Source organism: Opisthocomus hoazin, chromosome 14 (assembly GCF_030867145.1).
Source record: "Opisthocomus hoazin isolate bOpiHoa1 chromosome 14, bOpiHoa1.hap1, whole genome shotgun sequence".
Lineage (NCBI taxonomy): Eukaryota > Metazoa > Chordata > Aves > Opisthocomiformes > Opisthocomidae > Opisthocomus > Opisthocomus hoazin.
The window spans coordinates 9,171,862-9,187,768 of NC_134427.1; the positions used below are offsets into that span (position 1 = coordinate 9,171,862).

Sequence of the window (15,907 nt, forward strand, 5' to 3'; positions counted from 1 at the left end):
CTGGAGCCTGCACGTTCCCTCATCCTGTTTGCAGACCCATCCTAGGAGGCAGGTGCCAGTATGGACACTGGAAAGCTGTGTCCGTGAAGTTAAATTTTCTCCTCTTTGGGTTTTAGCAAGCAGCAGCCACACTCTGAATGCAGAGGAGAGCTGAGACCTTGCCTAGGAGCCTGCCCAGGTGTTAGTTGGGGACCACAGAGCCTTGAGAGACTTGGTTCCTGGGAATACTTCTGGTCTGGTTTGTCTCACTCGAATGCCTGTTTAATGTGAAGTGCATATTGTGGCAGCAGGGTCTGGGGCTCTGGGTGCCTTCCCCAGCAGCAGCAGCCCTGTCCCACCTATGGACCCCGTTCCCAGCTCCCTGCTCTGCTCTCCACACTGGACCGAGCGGTGGCTGCTGGGTGGCAGAGGTGGCCATGGGATGCTGGAGACCACCAACCCCCCAGCTCCCAAGGATCATGTCCAGGGCTCAGCTAGGCACAACCTGTCCCAGTGCGGTGGCCAGCGGGTCCCGAGGAGGGCAGACCAGCTGCTCGCTCCTCCCTAGCCAACAGGTTTGGAGGGGTGTTCGCCATTGAGTCTTCCTCCTTGTGCCTGACTGAAGTCTCTGCTGAAATCAGTGGCTCAGTAATCAGCCCTGCACAGGGGTTGTCTTGTCTGATAGGCGGTAATTGGCTTATGAGGCAGTTGTTCAGTGGCCTGTGAGAGCTCTGTGGAGCTGGGGACATTCAGCAGAGCTGCTTGCAGTTGCTTTTTGGGCTGCCAGTGCCTTGGGGTGAAGTGAATGCAGAAGCAAAGCTGGAAAGAGCAGCCCCCGGGAGGGCAGGGTGCAGCCAGGGGGAGAGGGGCTGGTGTTCTGGGCTAAACCTCTGTACAAGACAACACTGTGCACAAAAATACATGATTTGAGAAGCCCCTCTCCGCTGGGAGCTTTTAGGGGAAAAGGGAAGCAGCTGGGACAGAGATTTGCCTCTCATTTGTGTGGCAGAAGGAGAAGGAGGGGAAAAAATTCCTTCCGGCACAGCTCTCGCCTTGCAGTTTCCTACCTGGTGCCAAGGACGAGATGTTTGTCTCGCAGGCAGCCCTGGCAGACGTCGCTGACAGCCGGAGAGTGGCCATGTGTGCTGGAGCCCGAGCCAAGAGGAAATCTCCCAGCTGCTCCGACATGGGCTGGGCTGAGCTGGGCAGTGAGGGGGCTGTGAGGACCTGCTTGCTGCTGCACGCCCTGCCTTGGGCATGCTGGTCCCCCTCTATAGAGACATGGGGCTTTTTCCGCAGATGGCTTAAGGTGATATGAAACCTACATGTCCTCCTAGATGCTCTTGCATCTAGGGCATCTTCCTCCCAGGCCATCTCTGCTCAGATGCCTGAAGGATCTGATGGTGATGAGGTGGTTGATTGCTCTACCTCTGCCCATGTTGTCTTCTTGTTCCCTGTGCTCCTGCTTTGCTTGTTGTCTCATGTTTTGTCTTCTGGTGATGTGCACTTTGGGCCCTTCTGAGTGGTGTTTGGATGGCAGAGTGGGATTCTGCTCCAACATAACTAAACAAAATGTGGAAAATATGGATAATAGCAGTGATGGGTCCTGGCCCGTGTAGGCTCCCACACCCCTCTTTCACTCAGTTGCCAACGCCCTGAGGGGTGGCTGCTTGGCGGGTGGAGAAATTGGTCCAGGTTCTCCTGTCTAGTGACGCAGAGTGGGCGGAAAGGAGAGGGGAAGGCAGCTGGGGCTGCTGGTAGGAGACTGAGAAACTTTATGGGGAGAAGGAGCAGGGATATCACGCCAGTGAAGAAATGGTGTGGGAAGCAGTCAAGGCAGATGGTCCTTGCAGGCAGCCAGGAAGGGAGCATCTTTGCAATGCCTTTTCTGCCCTCAGCAGATGTGGGTCGTTATCTGCCTGATGGGGACAGCTCTCTCGGTGACTTTGTTCCTTGTTTCATTCTTCCAGGCAGTCTGAAAGCCCAAGTGGTCTGGAAATCCCAGCTCTTTCCCTGATGCACTTTAAGGGCCACCCATGGGATTAGCATGGTGTTGCTCCCCTTTATCAAGGTACAGCTGTAAGCACAAATGGTTTCCCTGGTTGTGCACCAAACGAAATGTCCTCAGGAGGTGCTCTGGCATGAGCAGCTCCGAATCTGGAGCAGTTATGGGTGCTGTGGCAGAGACTGAGGAAAGGGTGCAGGTCAGCCCAGGCAAAGTGAAGAAGAGCTGGAAGGGGGTGTTTGCAGTAAATATCTGCATTGCCACGTCACTTCTAAAGAAGTGGTAGCTCGTAAGAGTCTGTCCGATCCTGGCAGGAAGAGGTCCAGGCAGACTCCAGCAAGGTGCTGAAGACATCTACTGCCTGGTCCAACTGCATGTTCAATGATTGGTTTAATAATGGGGTTTGGGAGTTTGGGGAATGTCTGTGTTCGATGCAGGGGGACAGAGGGATGCAGGAAGGGATGCTGAGGGACTGCTGATAGTTTGGTCTCGAAAATACAAAGGAGGAGACAGGGCTGTAGCAGCTCACAAAGAGCAAAGCAGCATTTCTCCAGTGTTAGCATCAATGCGGGTCTTAGGGGATGAGCCAGAAGCAGATGGGGACTGCCCAGGTCCCCAGTGGGCTGGGCTGGACCCCGCGGCCCCGCTCGGCACCCACACCGTCCTGTTCCTTCCGACCGCCGCACAAAAACAAGCCATAAATAGCCGCAGGGTGGAAGGGGAAGGAACTGGATATAAGGTGAATGAGCCGATCGTAAAGCCCAAGTAATCTCTTTTTCGCATGTGCCCTGTGATGAATGAGCATTTGTTCGGGTTGGGGAAGTGACACCTCCCCTGCCTGGGGACAGCAGGCAGGAGCAGTCCCTCCGCCTGCCCTGGTGCCAGCCAGGGCTTAACCTCTGTGCCCGCCAGAGCATCCTGTCCTGGGCATCAGCCTGCTTTCACTGAGCAATTCATAACGGCCTGGCAGCCCCTTCTGCTGCCGAAAGAGATTTACTGTCCAGTGCAGACTCATTTTAATTACTGCCAGTACTTACGGGTGTTTATCTGTCTTCCTTTACCCATAGGGATGTTGTCAGTTTTGATAGCTAATCTAGAATTAAGCTGATGATCCATAAAGTAGGTCCACCCTTTGGCCAATAATTCACTGCTGTCACCAGGTTCTTTGTGCTATCAGGAGTGTGACCAGGAAAGCTGATTTACTGGCAGCTGAAAGCATCTCCTCTGGAGCCCGTGAAGGCAGTAAAGGGGGTCCTGCTGTGCCAGTAGACCCCAAGTGATGCACAGTAGGGATTTTTCCTGTTTCAGGAGATGGTATTTTGAGTGCTAGAAGTAAAGACTGAAATATTTTTATGGCTGAAGAGTCACGATATAAACTCAGAGCTATGGTTCGCTCCTTTTGGCACCCGTCACCATGGGATGGTGTGTCCCAAAGCGGGAGTGACCCAAGAGTGGTGTGTGGGGAGGGCATCCCAGGGCCATCCCTTGCCCACCCTGCCCAGAACAGGCAGGAGGTGCTGCCTGGGGCTTGGTCTGCCGAGTATGGCTTCAGCAGTACAAAACCTATGAAGTCTTGAATCAGGCAGCACAGGGAAGTGCAGAATTTGCTTTTAGAGTAGCTAATAAAACAACTGATGTGCCCAACTTGTTGTTTTTCCAAGCACTGAGAATTACTTTTCTGGCTCCAAAGCCTGCTTCCACTTTATTGACATTTAATTAGCGATTGCTCCTTGTTGTGGTGAGCTTGAAACAGGAGTACAGTTAGGAACAGGTTTCTGCTCTGCCACGTCTGCACTGCCAAGGTGCATCCAACTGGAAGGGCCATAAGGAAACCACATTTCGGGTGTCCTCTTGCCAGGATGGGCTCTTCTGTCCGTGGGCTAATGTTGTGGTCGGAAGGGCAGTGGTGCCCACCTGCACACACCTGCGCTCGCACTTGCAAGACAGAAATACAAATCCTGGTATTGACAGATATTTTAGAAGCTTTAAATACCCTTATTTTTAAATGGCATTTGGTGTTCGGTGCCAGGGAACATTGAGTTTTTCTGTAATACGTGTTGCGTTTTGTTGCTGCCCAAGAGGGGGAAAGCTCTCTAGAGCTTGGAAAGAAGCAAGTGAAAATGATGCTGTTGATGTTGCATTGAGTTTTTGCTTGCGCACGCTCCTGTGCCACCGAGGTCCCCATCCGCAGAAAGAATAAACCGAACGGAGCTGGAAAATACGAAAGTGGAGTGGAGGGCATCCACAAATCCCATGATGAAGTTTGGTTAAATAATAAAGAAGGTATTTGCTAATAAAATATAATTTTTTTCCATGCTATTTCCAGGGCTAATAAGCAGAGGAAGTGGAGAGAATCGATTCTCCTGTTGCATGCCTGTGTATGACCAGGCCACAAAATTCAAAACACATGAGTTTTCAAAATGTCCACAACTTCAGGCTTTTGAAATGGGCTCCTTTTCCCGATTCTGCCTTGTGATCAGATAATGACCTTCGTAAGCAAAACAACCCCAGCTGTATTTCATAATGGGAATATACTTCTGTACATTCTAATGAACTGTTAACAAGGAACAGTATCGTGTGAAAATCTGCATGTTTCCCATGATGCTGCCCTGATTTAAAAGCCACCCATAAATTATTCAGTATTGCAGATTTCAAGGTCAGGATTGGCTGTAAGATCTAGTTTTTTTCCCCCTAACCCAAAGTTTTCAGCAGGCTGGAATTTAAAATAGAAAAACCTGACCTGTCGGGAGTCTCGGGAATTGCGAGGGAAGTAGAGCGGCGTCCGCGTCGGGTACTCGAACATGTGTGGCTGGAGCGGGCGGCTTCTGCGATGCGAGGGGAATGACACCGTTGCTCCTCCAAAACTCTTTCTTACTGAGGCTCCGGAAGGAAGACGTCCGAAGTTTTGCGGATGGTCCTGAGTTGGTGGGTGTGGTTGAGTTTGGAAGGGTTTCTAGCAGAGCCAGGGGCTGGTTTTCGCTGGTGGGTCCTGTTCCCAGGGTCCCCTTCGTGATGCCAAGCGGCACCTGGACACGCAGCTGGGGATCCAGAGGAGTTTCTGCATTAAGGCACTTTTTCTGCTGGATGTGAATACTTGGTTATTAAGCGTATATTACAATCCTGAATATTATTTTAGCTGCAAGTTCAGTCTCCATCCTCTGCAGCTTTTTAGGTTTGATCGTATTCCAGAGGCTTACTAAAAACACGCTGAGAATTTTAGCATAACTCTATGGGACACTTTTATTAAATTCTTTCAGTCATGCAAGCTAAATTAAATGACAGCTCTGTCCACCAAAAGATTAGAAATATCAATCAGACTTCTCCCCTAAACTCATGGAGGAATTAAATGTTTTTCTAAGTCTTCTATTCCCCTTAATAATCTCTTTGGCTGTTCTCTTTACTTTACATGTTTTTGAAGTATGTTGAAAGGGATGATTTCTGCCCTCATGGAGCACAGTGCTTGTAGCTCACTGCCAGTATTTTATCTGAATTTGTGGGCACAATTTTACGTATTGCTCAAATTGATATTTGCAATACCAGGGGCGTAGTTTCCAAAAGGAGAGAACAGCTATTAAACTACAGTCCAAGAAACACAATACTGATTTCTTTTTGGAAACGGGAGATTAATGATAAAAAGTATGTTGCAGCTCTCACTGTTCATGTTAAAATTAGAAAAACAAGACCAGGTGGCTCAGTGGGCTGGTGGACTGGTGAGTTCTGAGTAAAGTGGTTGTAAAGAATGAGGAGTTATAAAGATATCAACATACGGTGGCCCGTCCAAATCCACCTGAGTCATTACCCGGCGTTGCTGCATCTGTTTTTGTCTGGTCACTGTGTGGTTATGAATAATTGTGTAAATCATGCTGGGATGCCCTGGGGAGCTTTCCTTGCAGAAAGGCTCGGCACACCGTTCCCATCTGGCTTGTTTTTTAAGCTGGAGGGAGACCACAGGACAAGCCAAGCAACAAAGATGTATATGGACACCAGCCGGGGCTGCCCGGCGTCCCTCGTGTCGCTGATCCGGCACTGACACGGCAGTGGGGGTACCACGGCACTGCCTGTCCAGAGGGTCACGATTTAAAAGGGATGGGATTGGAAGTAAAACCGACACACATCTGAGCTGATGGAGGTTGTAGTCGGGAGCAAAGGCTGCGGCCCACTTGTCTCCTGCCATGGTGGCCTTTTCCAACCTGAATGACTCTATGGTGTTGTGCAGATGGGAGGTGAATGCCCTGCAGACACCTCGGAGACGCGTGCGTGCGCATGGACTCCCACAATTAGTGCTCTAGTTTACATCGCGTACATTATAGTGTACTTTTGCCAGTATGGTTTAGCAAAAAAGAGTAGATACGACTGTAAACTCTTACAGCTGGATGAATTGTGATTAAGTTAAAGCTGCCTCGCTGTTACATACTACTTTAGCGAGCGCCAGACTATGTATTTTCCTGCCTCTTACCATAGGCTTTAAACCACAGGACATGAATAAACTGTAATGTTAGGGTACAGTCAGATCTGCTTGCTATTTAAGGATGGGGAATCTGTGTTCAGTCCACTAAGTATAAATTCATAAAGCGTGCAGACTATCGGGGAGGTTGTGCAGTGGTCGATGAGCAGGACTGTGGCTGCTGCTGTGGCCGAAGCCAAGGCATCTGACAGCATTCCCAGGTCTGGATGCACCAGCAGAGCAGGGAGGGATTTCTTCTAAGGGTGCCAGTAGGTTCTGAGTCGTGGGCTTCATTTCTCTCAGAGCCAGCTGCAAAATCTGACTCGTTGAATATCCCCATGGCTCCTGGTAGCTGGGGAGTGCATGGCCAAGGATGGAGCTTTCATCCTAGAAAAGGAAGGAGCAGCGTGGTGCAGGGGTGTCGCATTGACTTGATCCAAAGTCGGGGCCCGTGCAGCATTTCTCAGAAAGTTCCTGTTTTGTTGTGGCTACAAAGGCAGAGAAATTAAGCTGCTGATTTATGGCATGACAAGAAAAAAGTAGTAATACAAGAAATGCTCAGTAATTTTAATGTTTGAAAACATACAAATGAAAAATCGTGATTTTTCCCCAACCCCCTGCTGAGCTTATTAAATCTGAAAATATCCCAAAGCTTAATTCTCTCTGCCAGAAAGTTCCTCTGCTGTTTTGGGTAAGTAATGAAAGTTGTGCTGCTGAGACATGCGTTGGGTCCTGGCTGGTGTGCTCCATGCCTTGAGTGCAGAGGAGCGAGCATCCCGCAGAGGAGCGAGCATCCCGCTGCTGAGCGGTCACGGTCCCCTTCACCGCAATGGGCTTGGTTTTTTAGCAATGATGTACTGGGGCAATGGGTCCAAACTGGTGCATGTTGTAATTAGCTTCTGTGTGTGGGAGATGCTCGTTGTACCTTCAGCTGATATACTCTGTGCTGTGGGCTGTGTTTGGAGGGGAGGAATGGTGATGGCGTAAAGGCTTGAGCGGTCAGCGCATTCAGTTCCTGTGTGAAGTCTTCACCGTGCTACCCCCAGAGCTGCGGCTGCCTTTTTGTTTGTTTGTTGTTCTTTTGTGGTTACGCCGTATTCTGGGAAAGGCCTTTAAATGTCTAAATAAAATTAAATTCCTGAAAAGTGAACTTAAACAGTCTGAGCCAAAGGATGTTGAAGGCCACAGAAAAGCATCCCCCAAGTTTTGGGGAGATGAGCTGCGCTGGGCTTCCTACCGTCGATTTGGGATGCGGCATGGCTGTCAGGCCAGGCAGACCTCTGCACGGGCCAAGGAGATGTTCGTCGCGTTGCTTCTCCCCGCCAGGCGCGGCTGGGGAAGCCGGAGGGGTCTCCTGTTGAGCCATTTGTTTTTCATTACGTTGTGCTCCTCTAACACAAACACGAAGGTATGTGGACATTGCTGTGGACAGAGCACACCAGATGCCGAAAGCATTCCTCCAAGGCTGTATAAACTTCAGCAGCTAAATATTTTAGAAACTGTTTTCTAAGGCTAGCTTAATAGTTTAAAAATATAACCTAGATTCCAGATATTAAAAAATGCCTTGAAAGGAACGCATATTGCTGCAATAGATGGAACTAACTAAACCCCTGAAGTATGCGGAAAGCTCCCATTTTGCAATATCTTCTCTGTTACTTATCCTTTTCATTATTTTTTTTAAGGCTGAGATTAAATTCAAGAAGGCTTTTAACAGCAGAGTGGTAGTGATAGAAATTTTCAGCATATATTAACTGTCTGACTCACACTTTTTCAAAGTGGATCTGGGTTTGTGATGAAATAACTGGCTGCTTTCAGCAACAGCAAAACCAGAAGTCAGCGGGAAGAAGAAGCCAATAGCTTAAAATGTGTCGAATCCCTCCGTGCACTGCACAGGGGCAGGGTGGGGAGCTCCCACCCGTGTCTGAGGAGCAGTCCTGACCCCGTGCTGAGTGGAGCTATCCCAGTCCCCATTGCGGGGGGGTGCAACCTGTCACCCTTAGTTAGGACTTGGCTTGAAAACATCCTTTAAAAGATCCTTTCCTTGTGTTGCTTGGCTGGCCCAAAAACTTTGACTAGCATCCTCTGCAATTCAAGAGCGAGGAAGGAGATTTTGAAGTTATTTTAGTGGGGCGCCGTACGGGCCTGCGAGATGTGCCATTTTCTTTCACGCGTGTTACTTCTCAGATGGCAGATAGTCCCTGGAAGCAGTGAGAATCCCTGAACAGGCTTTCCTCTTGCTGCCGGTTTTTGCCTCATCTGGCTTAACTCTGGACGTGTGTTTTGCAGCTGTCTCCTGAGCTTGGGTGTCATTGGGGTTTCGCAGGGCAGGTGGACGTGCTCTAGCTCATGTGATGCTCGATGGGCAGAAGCTGAAGGGCAGAGTGCTCAGTGTGGTTTTTGCTCCCCCTCTTGTTTCTTCCATTGAGGTTTTGTGAGCAGCTTTGTCCATGAATGAACCTGAGCTCATCAGTGCTTTGGCATGAGGAGCGTGACGAGGTCTTGTCCTGCTGTCCTGGCTCCACTGAGCCCTGTCCCCCTCTTGGCACCCGATCCCCCTATGAGTGTGGGCTGAAGCGGTAGGGACAGTGGAGGGAAGCTGTTGAATGACTGTGGCGCCTCATGTCTTTCAGCTGCTCAAAGGGATGGCTTTGCCCCACCGAAAAGCTCCAGGCAAAACCCCGGAGGAGGAGGAGGAGAGCGGAGACTGTGACGATGAAGATGACTGTGGCGGAGGCTCCGGGGATGGAGAGCTGCGAGTGAGGAACCAGCTCCGGTTCTTAGCAGGTGATGGGGACAGTGGTCCAGCAGCGGCTGCTCCTCTGGGAGTTGTGGGTCTTGATGATAGTGCGAGGAGTTGGTCTTTGAGGTCTGCTCAGGTCCAGTTTCTGCAGACACCACCAATGCTTTCCACAGCCACGACCCAGAAGCTGTTGATGCCCAGCATCATGTTGTCTGGCCTCGGTGCCAGCAGGGACAGCAGCTGGAGAAGTAAAGCCACTGCTTTTCCAGGTCGGTTTTTCAGGGGTGTGTTGAGAGCAGCCTGTGGGAGGGAGTTTAAGGCAGGCTGCAAACCTGCCGTAGGTCCGAGAGTCACCCTCTTCTCTCCTTCCCACTACTGCCCGTGCTCACGAGCTTAGAGATGAGTTTTTCTGCTTTGTAGGGGATGTCAGAAAGTCGGTAAGGATTGTTTGACTGCAGCAAATGATGGTTATTTCTGTTCTAGGGTTTAGAGGGTCATGATAATTTTTTACAGATATCTCGAGCCTGTTTTTCGGAAGTGATTTAGGTACTTGGGAGCCTGAAACTGCATTGCTTACCAGTGCAAGTCATCTCTTTGGTTGCTGTGAAAATGGCCATGAGGCACTCCTAGTGCTTCAAGGCTATGTTATTAATGAGGCAGTCCTTGGTCACCCATTGGGAGGAGAAAGCGAAGGACCGGTTGTGACTTGGGCAGGTGCAAATGCCGTTGTCATGTGCCTTCTCCCCGACCCACTAACCACTGTCATCCTCCTCCTGGCTCTGTGGAGCTCAGCAGCATCATCTGTTTCACTCACGTGAACGAGACCAGGCTGTTAGAGGCTGTGTCGGTCGTGGATGAGCGGTGTATGCTGGGCGTGGGTCTGCGGGCTGGAGGCCTGGCCTAATTAATGCTGGTTCCAGTGCTATGCGTTGTGCTTCGAGAGACCAGACAACCAAACCTGGATAAAATCAGCTTTACAGCTTTGAAGTTTAAGAGGCAAATTTGGACTCTTAAACGAAGCACAGATGTTTATAAATTCCCTTCCATAGGTATGGGATAATTAAAATATCCTTAATGAAGTGAGACCTGATATGTTAAATGCCAGTTTCGTATCAAAGATTATTGACACATTATGTAAAATACATAAAATACATATATTCAAATACTGGGTAAGGGAAAGAAAAGGCTTTTTAAGTCCTCCAGTCCAGATATGAAAGAGAAATATAGAATTCGGAGAAGGATAAAATGTACTTTATTTCATCCAAGAACTAAATATCAAAGTGCATGTTAAGGAAATACAGGTGATCCTCATCGTCCTGAGTCGAGAGCAGAGATACGTGTTTCATTTTCCATGATCATCGTGTCACACCTTTATGCTATTTTTAGTGTGTTTCTAATTTCCTCTTATAGCCTTCCCCACAACATCATCGGTGATTTCTGAAGCCGGGCATATAATCCTTTCTGCCTGTTTCTGTCTCTCCAGGCTAGTTTAATCACTGTATTGATCTCCCCGACAACCTGCCAGTCTAGCAATTTAGACCTCTCTTGTCGCTGCGGTGTGTGAAAATGTTGTAGGAAAAGAGGACTTGTCCTCCTTGGGCTGCTCGGCTGGAGGGTGTTTGCTGCTGCCTTTGCTGCAGGATGGGTAAATATTAACTTTTAAGCAGCGGTGGCTTTGGGGCATTGCGTTCCTGGCAGGTTAAGTGTTTCAGGTTGCTGAGAGCGCGAGGTTTGTCCAGCACAGCTCTTAGGCACCTACCGGCTTCAGAGGACGTAAGCTGTGCCGTCGCGGTGGCCAGGGAGACTTTCTGCTGCTCCCTTACTTGCCCAGGCCATAATGCTCTTTTTTTCGTGTTTTGCTTTAGAGCAGAAAGGCAAAGCTGATCTGACAGTGACAGAATCCTATTTGGTTGGTATTGGATGTAAACTGTGACTCAGTTCAAGTTTTATGTTGGAAACAAGCCCAGGAAAAGTTGCTGATGATGTGGAAATACTCACTTTCAACATTTTTGAGAATGATACTTCTTTTTACTTTGAAAGGGCATTTTTCAATTAATTTTTTTCCATCATATCACATGTACATAGCACGAAATAAAAGGGACCAGAAACCATTGTACATTCCCCCCCCTTTCCACAAATTTTAAATTTTAGGTTAGCATCCCGATCTGAAATGATGCCAGGCTTTGAAATCTGGAAATAGTTTACAAAATGAACTTTTACATTTAGTGTGGCTTTATCTCTCTTCTTCCCAAGGTGGTTACCCTGTACTAGAGGCAGAAAGGACTGGGAGTGGCTGGGGTTGAGTTACTGTCTCTCTGGTTTTATCCCGTGCTGGATGCTCAGCAGTGTTAAGGCAGGAACGTGGCTGGATGGCCGGGGGTCTGTGTCATAGTGCAGTGGTCAAACCCCAAAACCCCCTTCGAGGGTGTTTGAGTGCCTCTGTCGACTCTGAGGTTTGCAGTTGGGGAACGCAGCTTGGGTGCTTTGTTTTCCCTTTCGTAGAGGCTCAGGAGGAAATTTCCTTGGCCCTGTAGTGGAAGGGGAGATGTTCCTCCCTTGCAGAGGGTCGCCAGTGCCTTGCAGATGCACTTGGCGATGCCTTGGGGAGGAGGAGAGGTGGGTGCCTGGGGCTGGCACTGCGTTTGGTCAGTGGTTGAGTGAAAATGTTGGCAGAGTTTGCCACCTCTGAGGTCTTCGCATCTCTTGGATGCAGTGGGAGTTTCTGCTGCTCGCCAGCGCGGGTGCCACTGGTCCTGCCGGCTAATGGCAAACAGCTGCTCGGCACTGGCCTCACCAAGATGTCCCCTTAGAAGGTCTTGAAAACGTAGAGACAAAAAAAGAGCAAAAGGGGGAAAAAAAAATAGTCAGTCTCAAATACAGACTAGTTTTGATTTATCGTCTGTTGTATAAAATGTAACCTTTGTTTCCTATTTATAATGAGCCTGTAATAACTGGACAGTCGACTTCAACTTTAATGATTTAAACATACTTGTAAACTGTCAAGTCAAAAGTTTGTGAGTGACTATAAACATATGTTGGTGAGCGCTATATGCTAATAAATTCATTATTATGTTGCTCCAGTGGGAAACACAGAATGGCAGGCTTTTTTTTATGATGGGTCTTTTATTGTTTGTCACATCTGCAACACATTAAGGATTGTGAAGGCAGATAATGTTTACAATAAGGGGGAGGACTGAAAACCTCCCAGCTCATCCTGTTTGTCGATGGAGTAACCGTGGAGCCGGCACCCTGGCCATGCAGCTCTAAAAATAGAGCTGTGTACGTACACACACGTATATTTATGCCACACTAATGGCAAATCATGCCTGCAAATAAATTATAGTATTTTCCCCCAAATTGCAAGTCGGTGAAAATGTTTTCCAGAGGCTGTATGGCGCAAACATGCGCTCGCACCCCACTGGGATCGGTCGTCCAACACTGGGCACCCAAAGCAAACAGAGCCTGGGGTGGCTGGCACTTCACTGCCTCTCCAGACACCACCCACTAATTAGCTCACCTCCATCGTTCTCACCCAAGATGCCACTTATAACCGACAAGCTCATTGCCAGGAGGCCTGAAAATAAAACGTTGGTCCTGGAGAGGCTTCTGCACCAGGCGGGCGGCTTTAGCAGGCGCTGGGGGAGAGGAGGTGGATGTTTTTCAGGGGATTTGTGAAGGTGGTGTGGTCCAGCTTACCTGTGCAGGGATGCCGTGCCCCTGGGCATCTCGCAAGCTTTGCCAGGAGGAAAAAATCCCTTTTAGTGGCTGGAGGATCACTCGGGGAATGTTCTGAGGGATCCAGCAACTGGGAGGGTGGGAGAACGAGGGGAAGATTTACCCTTCCAAAATATCTGTGTTAGGCAGTAACAAAAGTTGTCTTGGGAACAGATGGATTTGGCAGAATAAAGTAGAAATAGTTTGTCCTGGGAAGGGAAGTTGGCCTCATCCCATGAGATATGTAAGGATAGATGTGTGCAATAAAGATATGTAGAGATGGCTCAGCAAGTTCGCGTGTGTAAAACAGCTCCCCTGCCTGGCTGTTCCTGCTGCGTAACCTGCAGTTAGTTTTGCCTTTCTGCTCTCCCTTGGTTATTTCTCAGGGAGAGAGGGAGTTGGTAGGTTGAGCCCCGGGGAAGCCCTGAGGTTCCCTGCACCCTGCCCTTTGGCTGCTCCGGCTGCCGCCGCGTGCTGCCAGACCAGCCGGGCAGGCTGGACCTCTGCATGGCTTTCCAGCAGTCCACACTGTACCCGGGCCCTGGATGAAAGTCAAGATCAGCGCAGTGTGTACCTTGATTTACCCAGATCTGTAACTCTTTAATAGCTTCTGCCTTGCTTTGCCACTGGTTCATCCTCTTGGCAGCAGGGTTGTTTCGAGAACTCTCGTCAAGTTGCAGGCTTGAACATCGCTGCTCGGGGTGGCTGAGCATGGTCTCTTCCCAGGTGGAAAAGCTGTTTGTTGACAGCCCCTTTATATGTGTAACAGAGGTGGTGTTGCTTCCAGAGGGGAATATAGGCAGACTGCAGAGCGGGTGATGTCTCCTGCAGCCACCTTCGCAGAGAGAAGGGGCTGCTGTGTTCGTGTGGCCGTGCCCTGGGTGGGCAGGGAGCGGGACACTGCTGTTTTCTGCCTCACACCGTGTTTTTGGAAGTTGCTCTGAACCCCTGTGAGTTGCAACTTTCATCCTATTCCGCTTTCAGACATCTCCAAATATCCCAGGAAATAGTTCTGTGTTTCAGAGGTCTCGGCGCTGAGATGTCATTCCTGCCGCTCAGCCTTTGGTAACCTTCCTCTCATCACCCCATGCTGTCCCAGGTTTATTTCTGGAGGTGCCATCAGTCCCAGCCCCGTCCCCCCAGCTGCTGTGGCAGGCGGCGAACAGGAGATGCTGCTGCTATGGTGATATTTTAATTGCTTTTTCAGGGGGTGCAAAGGGCTGTTCATTCTAGGGGGGCAAACGGGTAGCAATGGCTTTCTCTGCCGAGGCAGTGGCTGTGCTGGGGGCCAGGCAGGGTCTCTTTGGGTGCAGCCCTCCTGGCCTCTGCAGCCCATTCCTGCCAGAAAGTTTCCTTAGAAGTGGGTATTCGTGCTGGAAAAGCGGGTGCTCCCAACCTGGGAGTGCTCAGACATCGGCCAGGGCTCACTCCGTGCTTGTGCTGGGAGACAGACCAACAGCAGTTAAAGTATTTAGAAGATCATGCCTTCCCATCCTTTGTCACGGTGATTGCTTCTCTGCAGATGCCTTCAGGGTGCCCGTATCTGAGCGGCTAGTGTCTGCTGATACCGCTCGGCTCCATGTAGTGCGGAGTCTTGGGGTGTCCGTCTGTCTGCCAAGAAAGACGTTTTCAAATACCTGACTGACTTTTAAATTACTCCTTCCGCAGGTGGAAAATGCCCCCATCTGTGTGGATTTTGCTGACAGCACTGGGCCACGTGGCTGTTGTGCCTTCCTGCTGTACAGCCTGCAGGCTTGGATTGTCCTACTGAAGAGTATCATGCCTACAATATCAATATTTATTGTACGTGGCTCTGCTCAGCCTGCAGCAGAGGTGCCCTGTCCTTGGCTCACGCGGCGGGTGAGCCATGTCGGTTTGATGCAGCATCCTTCCACCTTTTTTTTTCTATTCTGCTAAAAGCTTTGAGACTTAACTGTAATTTTTGTAGCAGCAGCTTTTTTTTTTCTTTTTTTTTTTCCAAAGAGGGTGCTGTTGAATGCTTGACTGAAGCAAGCGTAGCAGAGGCATACTGTTTTGGAAGACATTCATCCTGTCCCAGGGTGAAAAAATGACAAGGCCAAATGTCAGCCAGATTATCCTGATGGAAGAGCTGGAATCGTACCAACTAAAACAGTGCAATAGCTTGATTATTGCTTTTCTGTTTCAAGTGTTTGTGTTTGTTGAAATTTCTCCTTTTAATGAAGATTTCGTTGGAAGTCCAGAATTGTTTATCACTGTCCAAACACAAGCTAGGAGATGGAGAGGGAGTCACATGCAGCAGTTGGCTGAAGCCCTAATTGAGTGGCAAGTTCATTAATTCACTTTTGACGTCAGCAAAAATGATTTTCTTTATTCACAGACTGGGAAAATTATTGGTGGCTTTCAGAAAAGGGTCTGTTTATAGCATCCTTCTGCTGGCTGTTCGTGCTGCTGTGACTCTTCCAGGCCTGGCATTGTACATAATGTATACGTTCTGAAGGGTTCTTGTAACTTCAATGCTGTGAGTTCCTCCAAGGAAACAGTAAGTCCACAGCTGAAGAATTAGAAATGCATCTATCAGAATAAGTTTTCACTTTGAGAAAAGCTAAATATATGCAAAAACATCTATGAAATCAGCAAGTAAATCTACTGAATATATTAATCCCATGCTCCTATTTTTCTCATTTCAATTTTTCTTCAGTTTTAAAATTTTTTTTCACTTTTTCAGTGTTGTCCTTACAGATTGCAGATCCAAGTCTGAGCAGCTTGTATCTGGTATTTTCAGGAGCTAACTTCCACTGCCTCAGTCCGTGCTGACCCAAAGCAAAGAATGATGTACCAGGTTTTTTAAAGCAGGATCAGTGGAGGGCACGTAAACCCTTGATATCCTTATAGCCACAAATCACATGCATCACATTCCCAATGTGAGCAGACGTTAGCCTAAATCCTTCTTTCGGAAGCCCAGATCAGCGCAGATGAGACTGGTTCGTGGGCTCAGTACGAGGCAACTGGGTGAGGTTGAAGGGTTGGAGACACACGGAAGGTC

The 15,907-nt window shown here is 49.0% G+C and overlaps 1 protein-coding gene across 4 annotated transcripts in view; it reads left to right on the plus strand.

The window, feature by feature from the left end:
- Positions 1–15,907, plus strand: part of GPC3 (glypican 3) — a 154,964-nt gene that overhangs the window by 117,705 nt on the left and 21,352 nt on the right. For all 4 annotated transcript variants that reach the window (XR_012765495.1, XM_075435401.1, XM_075435402.1 and 1 more), the window contains one exon: positions 9,059–9,212. Coding sequence is in view for 3 of the 4 variants with exons in the window: in XM_075435401.1 (XP_075291516.1) it covers positions 9,059–9,212 (154 nt within the window). In the remaining variant the exon portion in view is untranslated. The remainder of the gene's footprint in view (positions 1–9,058; positions 9,213–15,907) is intronic.